This window comes from Passer domesticus, chromosome 1, assembly GCF_036417665.1.
Source record: "Passer domesticus isolate bPasDom1 chromosome 1, bPasDom1.hap1, whole genome shotgun sequence".
Classification (NCBI taxonomy): domain Eukaryota; kingdom Metazoa; phylum Chordata; class Aves; order Passeriformes; family Passeridae; genus Passer; species Passer domesticus.
Window position 1 is genome coordinate 101,551,113 of NC_087474.1, and position 20,784 is coordinate 101,571,896.

Sequence of the window (20,784 nt, forward strand, 5' to 3'; positions counted from 1 at the left end):
TAGGTCTTGAACTTCCTTTTTTCTCTCTCTGCCTTGAAGTACATTATTTCTCCTCCTGTAGGCCCTCTTTCCTTGGAACAGATCCTGCTTACCACCAAATTCTGTGCTGAGAACCACAGTGGAGGCAGCATCTAGTATTCAGAAAAGAAGCCCCAAATTTGTTTGGGGCTGAACAGCAGTAGCCTCAATAGCTTTTGGTTATCTGAAGTTGCAAAGTTTACTGGAGTACAGAGATGCTCCAGGGAAGTTTAGTTACTTTGAAACCCTATGTCCTTCTGGGGCTAGAACTGGTTCCAGCACTGCAGATGCATGATGAAGGGCTGCCTTTAGGAAAAACATATTCTCTTCCTAAAATACAAGCAGCATGTGAATACAAACACTCAACAAAAAGAACTTCTGGACTTGAAACCTTGCCACCTGACAGGCCCCAGGGTCTCCTGCTTTGTTACCAGCTGCTGTTGCAGAAGACTACAGATCTCCTGTAGGTCCTCAGTGACATTTGCCAACACTCTGGAAATCTTCCAGCATTTCAAATGGTGCTAGATGCCTGCCCTTAGGCATCTGAATCAAGCTCCTTATGTCCAGCCAAGAAAAATGAGGTTTTGAATTAAAAAGCAACAAACCCTTTCCTCTTGAGGAGTTTCCTCCTCTTCCTTTATCCCTAACAGATTCTTGTCATTACAATACTTTGCCTATACCTCCAGGCTTGTTTACTTCAGCTTTTGCCAACAATATAGGCAGGATTACCAGAGTGTTTTGGACAACTAGAGTGTGCGTGAACTACTCAGCAAAGGCACAGCAAAGCAACTTCCACCAGAAAGCACTGGATTATCTATACTGGGCTCACAGGGCTCCAAGACTCATTTTGGAAAAAATAATACAGCAAATAACACACACTTCCTGTGCAGCCTCTGCCATAAACAGAGGCACCTGGGCTCTGCTCATGGGGGAACATCTCTTCTCCTCCTTTGCTCACTATTTGTTTCAAGTCATAAAATTTGTTACTTCCTTTGGCTGCACACTTAGGAACAGAGCATGCAGTGTAAGTCTGAAACTTTCCATAAAGCATCAAGCTTGCTCTATATGCATTACACAGCCATGCCTGGCTGAAACAAGCTTATTCAGACTTGGAGGTAAAGCCCCAGAAAAATTCAATTTAACCGTACATATTACAGACTAAAGATATTTCATCAAGGGAAAGAATACTACCAGTCTCAGACAAACAAAACAATTCCTTGAGGTCGGTCTAGAACATCCCCAAAACAGAAAAGAAGAGGATGTGTGGAAGGAAGCAACACTGTTAGGTCTAAGGACATTAAGACCCTGTCAAGAAGGGAAAGATAAGACTCTACATGATTGTCAAAAAGGTGCTCTAGGCCCTCAGAGGCCAGCAACAGGCACTTCTGTTGCTCCCCATGTGGCAGCTGGGCACTCCCTTTGGAACAGGGCTGCACAGGACAGTGTGAAAGGAGGCAAGGACAGTCTGCCTGCCAGCTTTCAGACAGCATGGAAGTGCAACAAATAAACCACTTGCACCAGGTTCTGCAAACAGGCCTTTGCAGATTGGGAAGTCTGTCCTGCAGTTCCATGGAAATCACAGAATATCCTGAGTTGGAAGGGACTCCCATGGATGAAGTCCAACTCCTGGCTCTGCACAGGACACCCCAACAACCCCACCATGTGCTTGAAATTGTTGTCCAAATGCTCCCTGAGCTCTGGCAGGGTTGGGGCCATGACCAGTGCCCTGGGGAGCCTGTTTCAGCACTCAACCACCCTCTGGAGGAAGAACCTTTTCCTAATATTCTATATATGCTATCCTTGGACAGCATCTCCCAACAGTGCAGGCCAAAGGCAGCTCCCGCCACACACAGCCTGTGCCTGTCAGACCAAGCTTCAAAGCCTGGTGGAGACCAAAGCCCAGCCTAATCAACAGGCTGAGCTGCCCACTCAGAAATCAGTACTTTGGTTATCACATACTGTCCCATTCCTCTAAAATAACACAGAAATTAACACTCCTTTCAAGCTCATTTTTTTGGGCCAGCCTGAATTACTCTGCTCTCCCTGAAGTCTGGAAATCACGTATGTTAATTAAAACATTTACCAAACCATTAGTGATTGCTATATGCATTGAAGCCTTCCAATGCTATCTAAACTGCATCCATTATGCATAGTTAAAGAAAGAGCAATGGGGACAAAATTTCCAAGAGCATCTAAACTGGAAAGCACAAATCTTATCAGACAGCGGCTCTCATTTGACATCCTGTTTTTCTCAACAGGAAGTTCACAATTCCCTGGTTCTGGGTCCTTATTACTGCTACTGCACAGCAGTTTGCTGTTTCATCATTTGGGAGGATGACAAGTGTTTATCACGCTGTGGCCCAAACCAAATCACAGAAATGAGTGGCTGGAGATAGAAAAGAACAGAGTTATCTTAAACTGACTCTGCTGCAGGAAGAAATATGCTCTTGAAGCTGCTCAGGTTATTTTTTACAGCTTTACTCTTGGTAGCTCTTGCTTAACCCTGGTTTGGCATTCTATCACAGCTCATTAAAAATGACTGGTCTGTATCTCCCCTTCCACGGGAAGGAAGATAGCCAGCAACAACAGGATCTCCTAGCAAACAGATATGAAAAATGGCAAAACTGACAAATGCATCCTTGGCAAAAACAGACAGTGTTGATCAGAACAGATACACACCAAGGCACAATGCCAAACACTCTGCATGTAGATGGAGACATGAAAACCAAAGTCACAGGTTGATTATCTGTCAGGTCCTATTAAAACTGAAAGCAGTTAATCCAACTGTGATAAATTAAAGTAGGCAATGTGCAAAGGTATTCAACATATCCTTTAATATTAATGATTAACACTAGATTTCATGGCACACACTGGAAGAAAAAGGAGATTAAAACCAGGGGCTTATGATTGAATGACAGCTATTAAAGGCAGTGCACTAGTGATCAGAAAGTTCCCATATTATTCCAAACTCAACCTCAAATTTTTTGTGTCATGTAGGCAATTTTCTTTTACAGGCATTTCAACGCAAAGTGCACTTTAAAAAGGAGAAAAAGACTCCAACAATTGAAGAGGAGACAATGTAAGGCACACCAAATATCTCCCCTGTGCTCGTTTCCCTTTATTTGTAATTCTGCATAGTGTTCTGCTTCTCCCACCTTTACGCTGCTTTTTTAATTAAAAAAAAAAAATCATTAGCTCTAGAGTTTATCTTGTCTATGTTGTCTTGGACCTACCCTAATTCTAAAACAAGCACTACAAGTATAAACTGGAACAGCTGGAAGTAGCTTGAACTTTGCTTCTATTTCCTGTGAAGGGGGGAAAAAAGCAAATACCTAGTAACTACATCTTACTGTGTGTAAAACATAAGCAAGGATTTAATTGTACAGCTTATTTCAGTGTATCTTCTTTCTAAGTCCACGGCATGCCATTAAACTTACTGATCTACTTTCTTCAAAAGAGTTGTTAATGTAGAAGTCCTGTTATATTTGAGCAGACAGCAACTCACATTAAGATAATATCAACTCATTTGGAAATGAAACGTGTTATGCAAGATGGTACAGTATGCTTTTTTTTAAGAATACCTAAACCATTGGTTTTTAAATGATAAAAAGGTGTTGATACTTCTATTGGACCCATATTTGGTGGAGGAACAGTAAGAGCCAGTTTAAGGTTTATGCTCTCTTTCAATCACTTTGCTCCACTTAGCCCAACTCTCCAGGCAGAATCTTTAAAAACACCAGTTTAAAGGGATTTCCTGGACATACAGACCCTCTGGAAAACCTGATAAAAAGCTTGTGAATAGAGGCTCCTCAGAACTAGACAGACATTGAGCACAGCTTTTTAATGCTTATTCTGGCTAACATACACCACACATCCCTTTTAGTGGGAGTAAGCAGCACCTAAAGCAACATTGTGAAGGAATTACTTACGTTCTAAGCCCGGCATTCTCTAACACCAGCTCTTCCAAGCGACTGGACCTACTCACCACTCGCAGTATCTGCTCACAGAGATCAGTGGACTGCCACAGAAAAGACAGAACAGAGTTAAAGAACACAAACACAGAACAGACAGTTATCAAGTTAAGCTGTACATTGTAATGGGATCCAGGCCACAGCCCTCTTCTTGTTATACATAAATAGGAAGTAAGAATACCAGAAACATTCAGGAGAGTGAACAGAAGACTTCTGGAAAAGACTTAAGAGAAGCAGGAGGCAGACTAAAAGCAAGTCACTAATGAACCAGGCTGCCTAACCAAAAGGGGCAGAATTTTTATGATGACAGTGAAAACAACATAAATCATGTGGTTCAGGAAAAACTCTCACTCAATTTTAAAAGAAATCTTATTCATATGCATGCTACTCCTGCAGAAAAAAGTGGTAACTAGTGCAAAGGAGAATAAAGCCTGACCAGCAATAACAACTAAACACAAAGAAATAGGTCAGAAGGCATAGTTGTTTTAGTTTTAACAAAAAAAATCCCGAAAAAACCTCAGGAAGAAAAGTACCCTAGCTAGAGAGGTCCTCCAAATACTCCCAAGGACAAGTGGTTAAGGGCCAGTATATTTGAGCATGAATTCTTCCAGCCTATGCAGAAGCAAATCCCATCTCATGTTCTTACTGTGGTTGAATTCTAGAAATTGTATGGATATTTGCAAGTGCCATGAACAAAACATGACAACAAAAGAGTTTGTTTGCTCTGCTCATTCAGCTAGAAAGATAAAACTATAATCATTCAAAAGCCATGTAATGAACTCTGTACCTCATCACCTTTTATTATAAACTTTTATTTTGCTTCTGGATTTGACTTTTCCTTTTCCCCCCACAGCTCACACTAACCAGCGTTCATGTGATATCCAAAGCTGAATTTCGGTCATGACCATGATGTGCTGAAACTATTCTGCTACCTGCCTTTAAAGACAACAATGTGACATTCATATCTGGGATATCTTTGTCTCTAATTACTGTCTGACATTTTCTAGTTTGTATATTTTTCAGGGTTTGGGTTTTTTTACCTTTAAACTAATTGAATGTCCAAAAAAAAATCTGCTCTAAACAAAATAAATCTGCTCTGTCACACATGTAACACCTTATTAATCCTTTATACAGTAAAAGTTGACAATTTTTGGTGAGGACTGTCTACTCAGCCATCTTCCCAATACTTTCTTTATCATCCATGTTTCAGAATATTATCACAATCTTTCTACAGTACTGTGACTGCAAGTGGGAAGTTTCATGCCTGTAAAACCACTGTGGGTGCTGTGTATTAAACACAATGTCAGAGTGGGACTCGTGAAACACAATGCACTCGATGGCCTCCGGGTACGTCTGACCTCATAGTGACCCTAGGCAGTGTTCTTATGGCATGGATTTACTGTCCAACAATCTACATTTTCCTAACTTTTGACTTAAAAACTGAATGTCTGGAAGGTAAGAGATTGGGGTTTTTTTTAAGTAACTGATGCATCTTCTAGACTGACTAAGTTTATTTGTTTTCTACAGGAAAGCTGCTAAGAAAAAACCCTGAAATATTCACATAAATATATCTCAGACAGATAACAGGGCCAGATTTAGTTCTAAAAAAACTACACCAGCCAGTCTTCTCACTAAGCAAACTATCTAATTTCACTGAAGCAGAAACTGATTAATTGCATTGTACCTTTTAACAATGTTGATTTTAACAGCAAACTACAACAGCACTAAAAATACCATCACCTTCATTCCATGCATAACTTTGAGAGAGAGCTCCCAGAGGAAAGAAGTGTTTTGTCTACTCTTTTGCCAAGAATCACACAAATTCCTACTGAACTTTCATTGGAAATGATAGCTTAGGAATATAATGAGAGCTTTACAGATCAATAAAATGGCATTAATTTAAACAAGAGGAAATTTAATATTAACTTTTAAAGGCAAAAGCTTCTGGAGGCAATCATGAAAGCAGTTTCTCAGGCAAACCACGAACTCCACCTGTAACTATAAACTTTAGGAGAAACAACATATTTTGATATGTTTAAATTGTTACTGAATTACTGCTTTTCTTGGCCCTTTTTCAGTAGTCCAACTTGTTTAGATGTGCCCTCTTTTTGTTTTTAGCAATGAAAACTGATATGGAAAAATACCGGTGCCACACATCAGTGTTTTGGAAAACTGGGAGAGAAAATCATCAAGATGCAATGACAACTACACAGAAAAAAAGTGCTTTATGCAAGGAAAAAAAAAAAAAACAAACCAGAATCTTGGCCTTTTCTCTTCACCTCTAAAAACCAACTAAGTTTTCTGGCTGCTTTGAAGTTACTTTCCAGTCAGTCTCATAATATTGTTTGGGGCGTCAGCAATGCCTAATGAAGTTTTATGGGCTACTACTATCAACCAACAAAGTTTTTGAGCTATATTATTTGAAATTTTGACAAGACTTGACTCTCAGCAGTGTTTTTATGGTGCTGATTGACTATCCAACAGTTTATATTTTTCTGATATGATTCCAGGAAAAAATAAAACTGGCAATAGATTGCACAGTTGTACTTGCCAAAAATATTTCCCTTTAAAAAAATGAAACAGCATCCTTTAAAACAGAACACAGCCTGACAGAAGCAGATACATTGTTTCAATTTATTACTTACTAATTTCAGATCCTTGGAGGACAGCTTTGTAAACCACTGATTATACTCCAGAGCAGCAACTATAGGTATTAAGTCTCTAGAAAAAGAAAAACACTTTTACACACATTTCATGTAACTGACATTTGAAACAATCTCCTAAGTGTTCTTCCATGTCTCATTCCCCATAGTTTTGCAATGCTAATTGCCTACCATCCCCATTATAGAAAGCTCTTCATTCTAAAAACAGCAGCTGCATGTCTTCCTCTTATTTTAATAAAAATTTCTGACTGGACAACTGGCATCCATTCTAGTACGAATTTTAAAATCAGGAATTTGTCTGGGCTGCCATTCCTACTTTTAGCATAACTTTTTCTTCAGCCTGTGACATGTTTAAGCTTCTTAATCACCTCTAATTATAATTTAGCATGACACTAAAAAGCTTTTTGGCAGTCCGATGATTTAATATAATTCCATGACTGAATGCTTCTAGAGAACCCCTCCTTGTCTCATCTCTATAGTTAAATTCCCCCAGGAAACAGGAGACCTGCAACAGGATAATGCGACATTCAGCACAAACCCTCCTTAATTGTGAAAGGGATTTCACAAATGAAATTCCAAATTATTCCCATTTTCTCCACTCCAAGCCTCTTAACGTGATCTGCTCTCCCTCTGTTAAGTTTCTCCAGAAGCAGACATTGATGAATGTCACGCCCGTACGCTACCCCCCAGCAGATTCATTCATCAAGCACTATCACACCATTTAGCAGTGCAGCACTCGGATCAGTTTGGTGCTGCATATTAAACACTTACATACACCTACACGGAGGCTTAACAGCTCCTTAGAAAGTCCTTGTCTACATAATGAAATATGTAGACATATTTCTGTAACATACACACACCAACTTATCAAACCAGCAAATCAGTGCCATTCAAGCTTGTTTTTCTAGGGAGAATTTTTAAAGTATTGGCTTTTATTGGCTAGTCTGACCCGCCCCAATCCTTCATTCGGGACATGACACAGGTAGGTATATGCAGGACATATGCAGGTAGGCACAGGTCTGCACTTAACATGCAGCACCCTTCTCCCATCTTTTTTTTATTCTTCCCCTCCTCCAGTTTTCCTCTGCAAACATGCAGACACTTCGGGGAGGTTGTTAAACACACAGGAAAGCCAGGAGACAAGGCGACATCACGTGGACAAGCAATCCGTAGGCTATATTGGGAACTGCAGCTGCTAGATTTGGAAGTACAAGCATCACTAAGGTAACAGATCGAAGGTGCAGCATCTTGCAGCAAAAGGCTGTAGCCCACCAACTGAGAAGCTCATGCAAATAGACCATTTTCACACTCCTGCAAAGGAACTAGTGTGGGGTGCCCTTCAAGGATTTAAGCCATCTTTCCATCTTGTTCACAGCACACATCATGTTGCGTGATGAATTCGTTTCCACAGGCACAGCAGAAACTTAGCAGCTTCGTGGCGTGCACAGATTTATTTCTGTCCACCATGTTGTTTTTGCTCCTACACACACACACTTCATCTCCATGTAAAGCAATAGCTAACTGCAGAAACGTTAGGTGAGAAAAATAACAACCCAGAGGTACTGCCCCTTTAGGCTGGATAGGCAGGAATCTTTCCAAGGAGTATGGAATGCCCACAGACAGAGAGATTTGCTTCTCCTCTGTGGTTCCCTGGCAAGATCAGTAAGGTGGTAATGAATTTGCACTTGATGCTCCTCTTGCCACTGCCTTTGCTTTGGAAGTGGAATGAATACAAGAGCAATTTTTCAGGCGAAATTTTGGTTTGTTCATGCAGCAGTAACCAGGCAGCACAGCTGGGCACACAATGGACAGGCTGACACTGGAGGAGCAGAGCTAGTCATGCTGTGGACCACCACCTCCAAAAGCAGCAGAAGGTACCATGAGCATTTGTAGGTCAGCCACAGCAGCAGCCCTGTTCCTTCAAAAGAGCAAAGGGACAATGACTGGGGATCACCAACTGCAAGTGTTCACACTGCCAGGGAGCTGGAAAGGCAGCTTGGAGGGCTGGCAAGAGCTCGGGAACTTCTGGGCAGGAGAGTGGCTGCAGACAGAACTTGCCTGAGGCTGTGCCTTTCTCCCCTTTTCTCCCTGGCTCGGGAGAGAAATGGGTGAAGGACAAGGGGTGCTCAGTCTCAGTGGCACAGCTATGACACTTTCAAGAAATATTCAAAGATGAGAACCTGCAAATCAGCTGGGCTGATTTGTTTTAAAAAATTCCTGTTCAGTTGCAACGATATTTGTTGAACAGTTTAATCTTCTGCAGTATCCAAGGCCTCTTTGTTCAGCCCCAGTCACACACAGATCCTGCCTGGGACCTTCACAGACACCAACTGCTCCCCTCTACACACCCTGTTCCCCCTACTCCCAACATGCCTGCAGACAATGGAGCCCCTGCCTGTTCTGAAAGCAGCTGCACTTACCATCTACAAACTTTGTTTTATCCGATTCTAACATCTGATTTTAAGGGAAGATTTTTTTTTTTTTTCATTTTTGTTCCAATTTTTGAAGGTACTTCTGACCAGTGGGTCAGAAGGATCCCCTTCAGGAATTTACCTCTACTCCTTCTCTTGCTTTAAGCTTATTTAACCCCAATTGAGGTTTTATTTTCAAAATTACATATTGCTTTATTCCCTTTATTCTATTGCAGTCTAGATGTGGTTTTAACAGTAACTTGAATTCTTTTCCAATGTGGTATGAAAGAAAGCTAAGAACCAATTACAAAAGCAGGGCCTTCTCATCATTTTCCCTCACTGAGTTACATTGAGATCCTCACATTATTCTGGATGGTAATTTTAATTAAAGTAATATTTATAAAAGATAAATCTGTGCCATCTTAAAATAAAAACAGATTCAGTACTTCTGGAATGCAGACAATCTCTCCAAGCCTCAACAAGATTCCAGCTTATCTAATGCCTTCACATTTTTTCAACATCCCTGTCCCCCTGTGTATTTCAGATGGCAAGAAATCTCAACAGCACAATGAATAAAATCTAAACAATTACATTTTTCTTAAAATTTTTTGAATGCCCAAATAAGCTAAAACACATGCGACACAGATGGAGATCATGCAACCGTATCAAATAAGCCCTTTTTCACTTTTCACTTCGAGTATTTTTTTTTTTTTTAAGTAATTATATGGTTCACAACACAACAAAACTTCAGATAAAACCTCGGAAGTCATGTTCCTGTGCAGCAAGCCATGCTGTGCTGCTCTGGGAACTTAAATTCATCTATAATTCATGCCATCTTATGTTGACCTTTAACAGAAATGTTTTACTTGGAAAAACACAAATTGTTTATTTTTGCAATGCATAGCCCCTATATTTAGAGACATGAGGCACCTGTCTTACCTTGCTTCAGAGCTACTACAAAACAAACTACATAGGTTCAGTAATCTCAAAAATTAGGCGAATGAGATATACAGCAGTCTCTCAAAATCCAAAGCATAACAGCATACTTTAAATTTACATCAGTTCCACTGTCTTAAATATATTGGAAAATGCTTACAAACATTCTTGAATTCACTGGGATTTCAATTTCTCATTTGTATTTTTAGTGAATAACAAGGGTTTGGCTTTCTTAAAATTTTTATCTTCTTGAAATTTCAATCCAAAATGTTCTTCAGTTCAGTCCTCAACATGTAGATGTTGTCATCCTAAGATGGATTCCACAGCATGTAAAGGGCTCCAAAATAGTTTTGAATCTTTGGACTTAGAAAATCTTGAAGCACTTAAAAAAGACTTTGCTTAACAGCACAAATACATTTCTTCTGCAATTTTGTAAGGTATATTTTAATGAAAATGTTTTCTAAAACAACAAACCCTTTATTACATTTCTGGAAACCAAACTCACTTGCACCAGCTGAGATATTCTAAATATTTAAAACAATTCTATCTGCTCTTTCCAAATGAATTGTTCAAACATTTAATATCTATTGAGACTGGCTATCTGTAGGGGCTATGCCCCACAGTCCTGTCATCATTTAATCTTTCAATAAATGTTAAAAGCATTGTTAAATTCTTGCCCCAAATTTGCTTGTGCTTTATAGTATTCCTCCCCTTATCCTCTTTCAGCAAGGCTTTACCAAGGAAAGAGTCTTTGGCCACATCTGTCACGCACCAGTTGCAGCCCTGTCATCTTGAGTTACCTCTGAACTGGTCAACACAGATACTGCTTGGTAACTTTGCCAAGGGATTCACCGCAGACTGTGAAAACGTGGCACAGAAAATGAGCTAAATCTTTCAATGGGGCATTCTGCAAGTTCACACACCAGATAGTTTAAACCTGCAAAGAATGCTGTGGCAAAATACTCCTATTTACCTACCACCAGGTTCAGCCTCTCTCTTATGATATTCTAGTCTTGTATCTGTGATAAATTCTTAATTCTTTCACTGGGTTCTCCCAAAGAAACAAATGCTTTCTCAATCTTATTTACACTTGCTTAAATTTGTAATTTCCTTTGTATAATGATGAATTTTAGTTAAGCTTCCCTCCCATTTTCTCCTACTTGTAATACCTCCAGATTCAACTTTCTCAGAATCCCATTTCCTCAGCCAGCTAAATTCAGTAAACTAAATACAACACTTAGCTAGGTTTCAGCATCTCACAGCAAAATTACCCTCAATTAGTTTCTTTCTGGAAGTACATATTTTTGATAGCATCTATTATAAGCAAAGAGACAACTGGCTGGAATTCAGATGAACAACTTAAACCTTCAACTGACTTGCTGACAAAAATTAGTTTCCTTTATTGTGTACACCATGAGAAAAAGATGCTGCAGAAGTAAAGACTTCATAATTTCCTTTTTTCCTTTGCCCACCAGATGTAGATGCATGTTTTATCTGCTGAATTTGAGCTCTTGTATCTGCCATCACAGGAAAAGTATCTATCTGCTAACTTTTTGGATTGCTTCCAATAAGAAAATATATTTATCTTCTCCGGCTCCTGAAGGAAATGAGGTTTCCATGGGGCTTTTGTGCAAAAACAGCGGCTTTGTGCTGAACACTAAAAATGCTACAGATGGTAGTTTCACTGTAACAGCTACGGGGCCATCCCACTTCATCAATATTAGCATGATTGCTGCTCATGGTTTACCTGTGGTCAAGGTGGCTGAAGTCTTGCAAATTCAACTCTCTGGTATCTTGTGTCAGATAAATCGTATCAACGTCCTGTTAAAAATACATAACCAAATACATCTTTACAGAACTGTAGTGGGGTGGTTTTTGTCAAGCACTATGGATTTGCCTGTTATTTCATCATTAGTACAGGTAGCTGAAAAGAGCTTCAGAACAAGACAAGCACTTACCCACTGTACTTCCTCTCTGTAGGGAAATCCAAGCCAGTCACAAACACAGGCATACATCTGTGAAAAGCCTCCTACAAACAACCCAAGAGACTATTTAACACAGAAGTCACACAAGCAAACAAAACACATCTAAAAGGACACTTTAATACTTAAAGATCCAGTTTTAAAACTCACTCTCTTTTTCTCTCAGAAGACTGTGCATTGTGCTTATGAAAGGAACTGAGACTATCCTATCTTCACATGGCAAGTTGCAAGAAAGCTTAATATAGTGCCTTCACCTACCAATCAGAAGTCTGCCTCATACTAATTACACCTTAAAACTAATTACACCTTTACAAGCTTTTGCCTGAAATAGAATTAAACTTCCTGACACTGCAATTCCAGCCCTCTTTTATATTTGAGCATTTAAATTCATTCTCACCACAAGGTCCAAGTTCTGCCACAGTCTGACTGTCCCACAGGGCCTGGAGATTAGCCAGTCTTTCTGAAGGCTCCATAGTTACTTTTTTCATAATCCTCCTAGATGGAAAAGAGGGGGAAAACATCATTCGTGGCTTTGAAAGTATTTTTAAACACATAAACCTTTTTTTATTTTAAGAGCATTTTTAGATGAGTGTATAGGAAGAATTACCATTTTTAATACAACCCACTTTCCTACCTAAAAGGCACACACACCATTATGTAGCACAGCAGGAGTAACATTTATTCTTTCTTTCTTTCTCTCTTTCTTTAGATTAACTCTGTCACTACTGGAGCAACTAAATCCTTTTGTATTGCAGGATCACTCCATCTGAGGAGGCTTGTGGCCCTCGTCTGACACCAGAATGCCCAAAATAGGGAAGAGACATGGTATTAATAACTACCCTAAAACCACTGCTGTATATACATTGCTTTTATGCAAAATTAGCACCATGATGAAAAGAGCTGAGCAGTTCCACATGGCCTCTAGGCTGCACTCTTGCTATCCAGCTCCAATCTTTGCAATTTGGTAGCAGTTTCCTTCCCTAGACAGACAAGAAACACAGTACCTTCCTGCCTTTTAAGAAATAAAACTGTTTTTCTGAATGACAAGAGTGCCTCCTAAACTACAGAATTTATGAGGGGTCTGAGGGGGTGGGAGGTGGAGCAGAAGAGAATTAATAAGCAATAATAATTGGAGAAACCTCTTCCCCTCTTTCTTGCCTTATCTGGTCCTCTATAATCTACACAACTCCAATGACTTCATTTTGGAAAACTGCCATCTGAGAGGAGAGCAAGAAATCTGATTTCTTTTCTGGGAAGCACACACTCCGTGCAGCTACCCAACCTGCTCCAGCAATGCTCTCAAGAAAACCCACAGAAAACATATAGATAGTTCAAGGCCTTCATAAAAAAAAAAAAAAAAAACAAACAGAGAAACAAACAGTCTTGCAACCCTCTTTACTCTTTTTGTCTGCATTTCTCACACTGTTACTGAGGTTTTATAGCAACCCTCCTCACAAATATTCAGTTGTATTCATGTTCTTTGAAGGGAGACCTCAATCTCCCCTAAGGCAGTTAACTACACTGCCCAAGAAGAAAATTGGAAGTGGGGGAAAAAAATGAAAAAAAAAAAAAAAAAAAAAAGAAGAAACTGCCATCTAGAGTTTATGAACTTGATTTCCTACTCCACCTACAGGAAAGGTGAATAATGAAGATATGCACCCAAAATAAAACATGTAAGTTTAGCCTAACCATTCACATCTCATTTCTGTTACTAAAGTTCACTTATAAAAATCAACGTGTCTGGGAAAACTCTTTTCCACAGCCCATTTTTTCTAATAATGCTGAAAACCAGGAGCTGAAGAGAATACAGTAGAGCTGCATGACTTGGTAGAGAGTGATGAAGATGAGGCAATGACTGAGAACAAGGATGATAAAATTAAGAAAAACTACTGAGAATTGCTGCAAGATGATAGAATCCAGAGACACAGGTAAGAGAGAAAACCAAAGGCACAAGTAAGGCAATGAAAAGCCAGACAAGGAGACACATAACTCAAGCAGTCAGTTAAACCATGGGAAGTCTATGACAAGACTGCCCAGGGCTTAGTTTTGAAGAACAAGGCTCACAACCCTGTGCATTGTTTCACAAACACTGAAAGTAAATGGAACTTTCCCCTCCTCTCCCAACTCAGATTTTACTTCTGGTGGTAAAAAAAACAGAACATGGAGCCAGTTACAACAAAAAAGACAGAACCTAAGCTGTACCTGAGGCTGGAGAGGCAACAAGGTAAAATAAAAACTTAAGACCTCAAATAACTGCACCCCCCTTCAATCCAAAAGCTCTTATGACCCTACAGGATGACACATAGTCTACCTATGCTCTACACCATGCCCTGGTTCTGCCATACACCTGGACAAAAGCTTAGTGCTTATGGATATGAGTCTTATATCCTCAGTGTATTTCGGATATAGGGTGAGGAGACCAGCAGACAAAAAGGGGTGGCTATACAATCTGTTCCCACTAGAGGTGCCCTAAAGGATACTTACACTGGTGAGAGTCCAGGGAATATCTTCCTGAGGCAGGTCCCGATGTGTGCCAGCACCTCGTTCACATCCTCTGAGGATGCCATCTTCATGGAGATGCTGCATTTCTCTGTTTCCATAATCAACTATAAATAAAAGTCACAAGAGGCTGAGAAGGGTATCATATAATTCACGTCGATGAATTAAACAGGAAAACATTTTAAATGTCAGCTGAATGCTTGTAGAAATCTGTTATTCTTTAAGACATGACACAGCAACACTCCAGGTAAAGTTTCTGAAAGTTGTTCTTGAATGTACAAAGACCCCCGTATTCAAACTTTGCTTTTTCTAGCAGTGCCCTGCTTCCCACGGGAATACAATTTTCAAAGGATCTTGACCTCAGCTGACACTTTGAAAACCAAGAACTTTTCACAGCATTGTCCTCTTTTGAAACACGTCCCAGAACACCAGGAGAAGCAAGCACAGCCTGACAGGAAACTATTGAATGAGCAGGGTGCCTGTTTCCTCCAGCAAAAAGTAAAAGTCTTTAATGGCTGTGATCCTCTGGAAAAGTTCTAATGCTTTGTTCTGTGCTGCTTAAGAAAATGCTGTGGTGCTGTGTTGTCTGTGCAGATGAAGCAGTAACTCAGCCAGCATGACTGTCCTGCTGTCTGGGGGATATGTGCTTCAGAGAGGGGGATAAATAAAGCCTTCTGCAACGTGCCTTTCTTAGATGTTGAGTGTTCAGAACCAAATCAGATTAGGGTATGAGTGACACATCAGCTCCGCTGCTGCTTTTGGCTGCATCACAGGAAGCAATGTAATGTTTCTGCTGACTCCAGTGTGAATAGTTAGCACAGCCCAAGTCATCGTCTCTTTTAGATAAGAAGCTGTGCATGCACAGTGAGAAGGTAACATGAGGAATAAATAAGTGAAGACAGACAGTAGGAGAGGGGACTGTGTGCAGTATGATACAGGGGATTACTTCTTATTGAAGCTGGTCCCAGGGCTCTCTTGGTTCCCAATTCATGCCTAGGGTCACCATCATGATAATCCTAGAAGAGGCTGTACTATCCCTAAAGCACACTGAGACTATTCACACCTTCTACCATAAACTCAACTCCTTTCTGAGCCTGTTGGCACCACTCCCTGATGACGAATGAGTGGGCAACTTACCACAGTTTTTCATCATCACCAATATTAGCACAACATTTCCTTACATTCCTCTGTCCATTTTTCACTTATCTTACAGTAGGAAGCTCTTAATGGCTCTCTGCAAGATGCCTAGCACAAAACTACACCGTTCTGATATCACAGCTATAATATGCTGTCTGCAGGAAAACTGCAACAAAATCATTTGTTCCACAGGGAATAATCTAGGATTCTCTCTTCCTTCAGTCAGAAGACTCACACAATTAAAACACAAATGAATGTAAACATGAAAAACCTTAAGAAATGTTTTAGAAAAAGGGTATGCTCATTGAGGCTACTGAAAATCTCTTGTAAATACTGCTACAGCAGTGATTGTCTATGCCTCCAAGAATAATTAGCAATAGTTACTTGGCATTTTAGTACCTTTGATAAAATAAAAAAAAAACACAAAAACTTATAATTTAGTAAATGTCTCCCCATTAAAACACTTGGACCTTTTCTTTTCCCTCCTTTAAGGAAAGCTTCAAAAGACAGGTTAAAAAGACGAGATGTTAATACAATGAGAGCTTTTCAGAGTTCAAAGTATCTCGGGCACTCCTATTCCTTAAAAGCTCTTTAAAAGCCAAACACACATGAAACATATAAAGATTTTGATACAATTGAACTGTCAAATCTTGTCAACATGCTCATCTTATGAATTAAAAACGCTCTAAAGGCATTCTTCTTTTCAGCACCTTCCCTTTGACATTTACTTTTTTGGGCACATAACTTGCTGTCAAATATATTTTGTGTTGTACACAGTAAAGGCAAAAAGAATAGTTGAAAGCAAAGCATTCCTGCCTGCAGTGTAAGCAGTAGCTTTTGGCTTCCCCATAAAGGTATTCACCACAGAAGCCACTGCAGCTTGTGTGGTGATGGATTGCATACCAGCCACCACTGCTCTACCAGCTCTGAGAAAAAGATCCACTTATGATACAAATGGAAACTTGCACCATACTGAACTAGAGAAAACCTCTATCTATTTCTTATCATTATTCCAAGTGCACAGACATTCCTAAAACTGACTCTTTAAATTCTTATTGTTATTTTTAAGACTTTAGACCAGCAAGAATGCAAGAATACAAATGCACAGTGTGCTCAGTGGAAGGAGACACTTGCATGTCACAGCCTTACCTCCTTGACTAGCAGAGATTTAGCAATGAGTAAACAAGTATCTTTTGTCTGGAATAGACTCACCTGGCCTGGTTTATTGGAAGTTACTCCTTGGATTTCCAAGTAGCTGAAAGTTAGCTCTAACTGTAGTTAGAAAAGAAAACATCACATTAGTGCAAACATCACCTTATTTTAAAGGGCAGTTACACTTCTCAATGAGGTTAAGAAAACCTTGAGCAGGCTACTGTTACTTGATATCAGTTCCTGTAATTGACACTAAGTATTTTTTAATACCTGGATGCATTTTTCATTAAAAAAATACTTACATTAGTTTGCTACAGGTTTAAATGGTTATTAGAGGTTATTGGAATACCACAATGGACATTTTACTGCAATTATAAGCACATAAAGCTTATAATTAATTATATGAAAAAATTTTACTATAAAAAGCATCATTAATACAATACCCCACTGATGTATACTCTTGTGATGGATAAATCATTTATTACAATCCTTACAGCTTCACAATTATTCTTTCATTAGTTACAGTGACCACGGGTGTGAAAAATTTTACTGCAGAGAAGTTGAAGGGACATGTAAACACACTGTATATATATATATATATATATATATATAAAAATAACATACATAAATAAGTAAATAAAGATATGAACATAAATGTCCAAGGACTGCTTTAGCTTATCTAAAAGTATGAGGGGAAGTGATACATAAACTTTGTCTGAGTGGTTTATTTGGATGACAGTCAGACTAGGCAGGGAAGAACATACTGACTCCGTGACTCCAAATGGAAGCATAGAATGCGGCAGGGAATTGTTGTCCAAGGACAAATCTAGGGCTACAGGGAGTGTGCTAAGATCTGAATTCACAATTATGTCGACAATCATCTTGACAGCCGAGATATACAGAAAGAAACAAACCTCTTGGACTGAATTGTGACTAGAGGGCAAGACATTAGCTCATTTCCTTTTAGTTATCATTGAAACCATTGCAACTGAGCAGTCTGTCTGAATTGCACAAAGGTTCCTGTACTTTATCTTATCCTAGGTTCACAGTCAGGGTGCTCCCAGGCTAACTGGCAAGCACCATATCATTCTATTCCTGTATTTGTGAAAAAGTCAACTCTGAATGACTACTGGGGTGCTCAGAACCCAGACACAGCTAGCACGACTCCCACCCTGTAAAGGCTGGAACAGGACATTGGAAAGTCAGGAACAGAGGTACCAGCTTCCAACCATCAAAAATATTTCCAGAAAAATTTGTTATTACTCTTTATTCTTTGTTGCCTATTTTCTGAATCCTTATCCCTTCAGTTGCCCTCATGATTTGGCAGCATCAGAAGATAGAAACATCCCTCTCATTTCTGTGCAAAGTTCACTTTCTGCAAAAGGTCTTTCTTGGTGAACAAACTTTACTCTAAAGATTTTGGGACTTCATGTGCTTCACCTCACACATTCTGCTGCAGGGGCAGCATCCACAGCAAACAGGGAGTTTCAGGGGTGCCATCACATCTGGTTACGAAGCAAGTGATTGCAGGGAACTGAGACAGGAGAGGCAGAACCAGCACAAGCCTCTTCTCAGGGCTCACACCAACATTTTCCCAAGTGCAAGGCATTCATTTCTCTTCAGTGCTTTATTTCTAAGCTAGGGCTGGCAATTTTTTTTTGATGACACAGCCCTGTCCAGTTGACTCAGGGCAGAAAGAAGAAAAAAGGAAAAAAACAAACCCACAAAAAAAAAATCTATAGCAGCTATTGTTGGCTACTGGATAAGCAGGACTATACACACAGAAGGAAAAACCTCTTTTTTTTCCCATACTAATTAAATATTTCTTTACCTAAATGAATTTTATGAAATTTTAGAGGGGAATTTTCTGTAATTTAAATCCTTCATATTTTAAAAATTATTTACCTATCAACTTGAGGGTTCTTTTTTTTGCTAAAGTATGTACAAACACATATATACATATATGCATACACAATCAAAAATATTTGAAAAGTTCACACAGATCCAGTCTCAAGAATTTAGTCTGCAAATCCTCTTGCCTAGAATTAACAAACATCAGGAAACATGGCACTATGTCTACAGCTCATCTTTGGTTAATTTTTTCTAGTTAAAAATGTTAATTTACAGTCACTGCTTTGCAGCAAAAATGTAAAACATGTTCTAAACATCATCTACTTCAAACTAAGAAATCATTTTTACAAGGTTTTAAAAGGCATAATGTCATTTATTACCCAAAATTATATGTTTTTAAAATCCTCTTAAAAAGTTATGCGTGCCTCTCATTTAGGAACCTTTCAGTTAACCAGACAGCTAATTTCACAGTTTTCAGTTTTTTCAACCAAAACTTAATGAAAGTTGCACTAGAAATGCATTTACAGGTCTGAATTACATTCCTAGAAATATTTTATATGCTTATTTGTGGGCTTGATGACACATCCAATATTACTAATTTTGCGATTACTTTTTATATGGACTGTAGCCAGAATTAGCAAGGTTTAAGTACTGTCCTTCCTTCCCAGTCAATCCGTCTCAATTAGTGGGAATGAACTGACTGGACCAGAGTATGATGTTTAGAGGTGGCCATTGCAATATCTTCACTCTAAGGATAATAGTGTGAGTTGGTATTGGAGTTAAACAACATTAATTCTTTTTAACTTTGATCCTTGTTTAGTAAATACATCTCAACAGCATTGTTTAAGCAAAAGTAAAGCTTGGCATTGAATGCAGCAGTAACAGTTACCCAGAATGGCCATCTCTAGGCATGCTCAGTTTTGTTAGGAGTCCCCAGAGAAATGATGCATCTTTGCTGAATGGTCTCAGCTGTCTTTCGAGGAGTTACTGCCTGCCAGGTATGTAGAAGAACTTGGGCTCAGAAAGCTTCTGAGCAGCTATTGAAAATACTACAGACATTAGAAAATTTACTAAGTTCCACTAACCCTGCTAAAAATGCATTTTCAACCATCCTAATAATTGTTCAGATGTAAAAAGTTTAATTTTTATATAAATCATAAGCACAGCTCCTCATCATCTTCCTTCTATTTGCTATCACAAAAATTACATTTCTACTTAGAGAATACATATTTTAATAAAAACAAAACCAAGTTTTTCAACTATGCAAACCTATTTAATGAGTTCTGAGAATTGTCTGAAACACTCAACTAAACAGAGTTATCACTAAGTACTCCAAGCCTCAGCTTTCAAGAGCTTTTTGATGACTTACAAATGGCTTTGCTATTGTTTAACAAAATCATGATTACCACCTGTCTATCATATTGCCATTGCACTGATGTCTGAGCTGTTCATCAACTGGATCTATCTTTCCAAGGAAGCAGTCACCAAGCTCTGCCTTGAAAAGCCCTGGCTGAAAACTGCAGTGATTCAAACACCAACAGACAACCAACTGGAGACATCTGTGCTGCAGGGACAGGGTGATCGACTGAGGAAAATGAATATCAGCAGAAATTCAAGCTGCAGTTCATCCTACCTGTCAGTCAGCATCTTCAAATTACAGCTCTGGATGGTCACATTTCCCAGTGACCATAACTGAAAATTTGGCATCAATAGCTCCATGTATTGATTCTGGTATTTCTATAAAGTGTGTGTGTGTGTGTGTGTGTGTGTGTGTGTGTGTGTGTGTGTGTGTGTGTGTATGTATATAGGTATATACACACACTCTCTTAGACACACACGTCAAATAGAACAAAAGGATATGTGCCAAATTCCCATTCACTGATTCCAAGCTGGACAAGAGATGTTCCTTCACATCAGTCATTTTTATTCATGTGGAAATCATCTTTCTCTTCTACAACAATCATTATGAATTGTCACAGGCACAGAAAAAAAAAAGATCACCAGCACTGGCGAGGCAAGTTGCCAAACTGCTTTTCAAAATGAACAGCAAAAATCATTAGAAAACAGCAGAATTTAATAAAACTCAACACAGTTTCTGCCTCCAAATCAAGCGTAATCCTATTTGACACTACAAACACTAGAGGGAATAATACCATCAGCTTGT

The 20,784-nt window shown here is 39.2% G+C and overlaps 1 protein-coding gene across 5 annotated transcripts in view; it reads right to left on the bottom strand.

Annotated features, from left to right (window-relative positions):
• Positions 1-20,784, bottom strand: part of CARMIL1 (capping protein regulator and myosin 1 linker 1) — a 190,001-nt gene that overhangs the window by 90,003 nt on the left and 79,214 nt on the right. For all 5 annotated transcript variants that reach the window (XM_064431730.1, XM_064431736.1, XM_064431731.1 and 2 more), the window contains 7 exons: positions 16,830-16,889; positions 14,466-14,587; positions 12,379-12,476; positions 11,958-12,028; positions 11,747-11,820; positions 6,635-6,710; positions 3,948-4,036 (listed from right to left, as the gene is read on the bottom strand). In XM_064431730.1, coding sequence (XP_064287800.1) covers positions 3,948-4,036; positions 6,635-6,710; positions 11,747-11,820; positions 11,958-12,028; positions 12,379-12,476; positions 14,466-14,587; positions 16,830-16,889 — 590 coding nt within the window. The remainder of the gene's footprint in view (positions 1-3,947; positions 4,037-6,634; positions 6,711-11,746; positions 11,821-11,957; positions 12,029-12,378; positions 12,477-14,465; positions 14,588-16,829; positions 16,890-20,784) is intronic.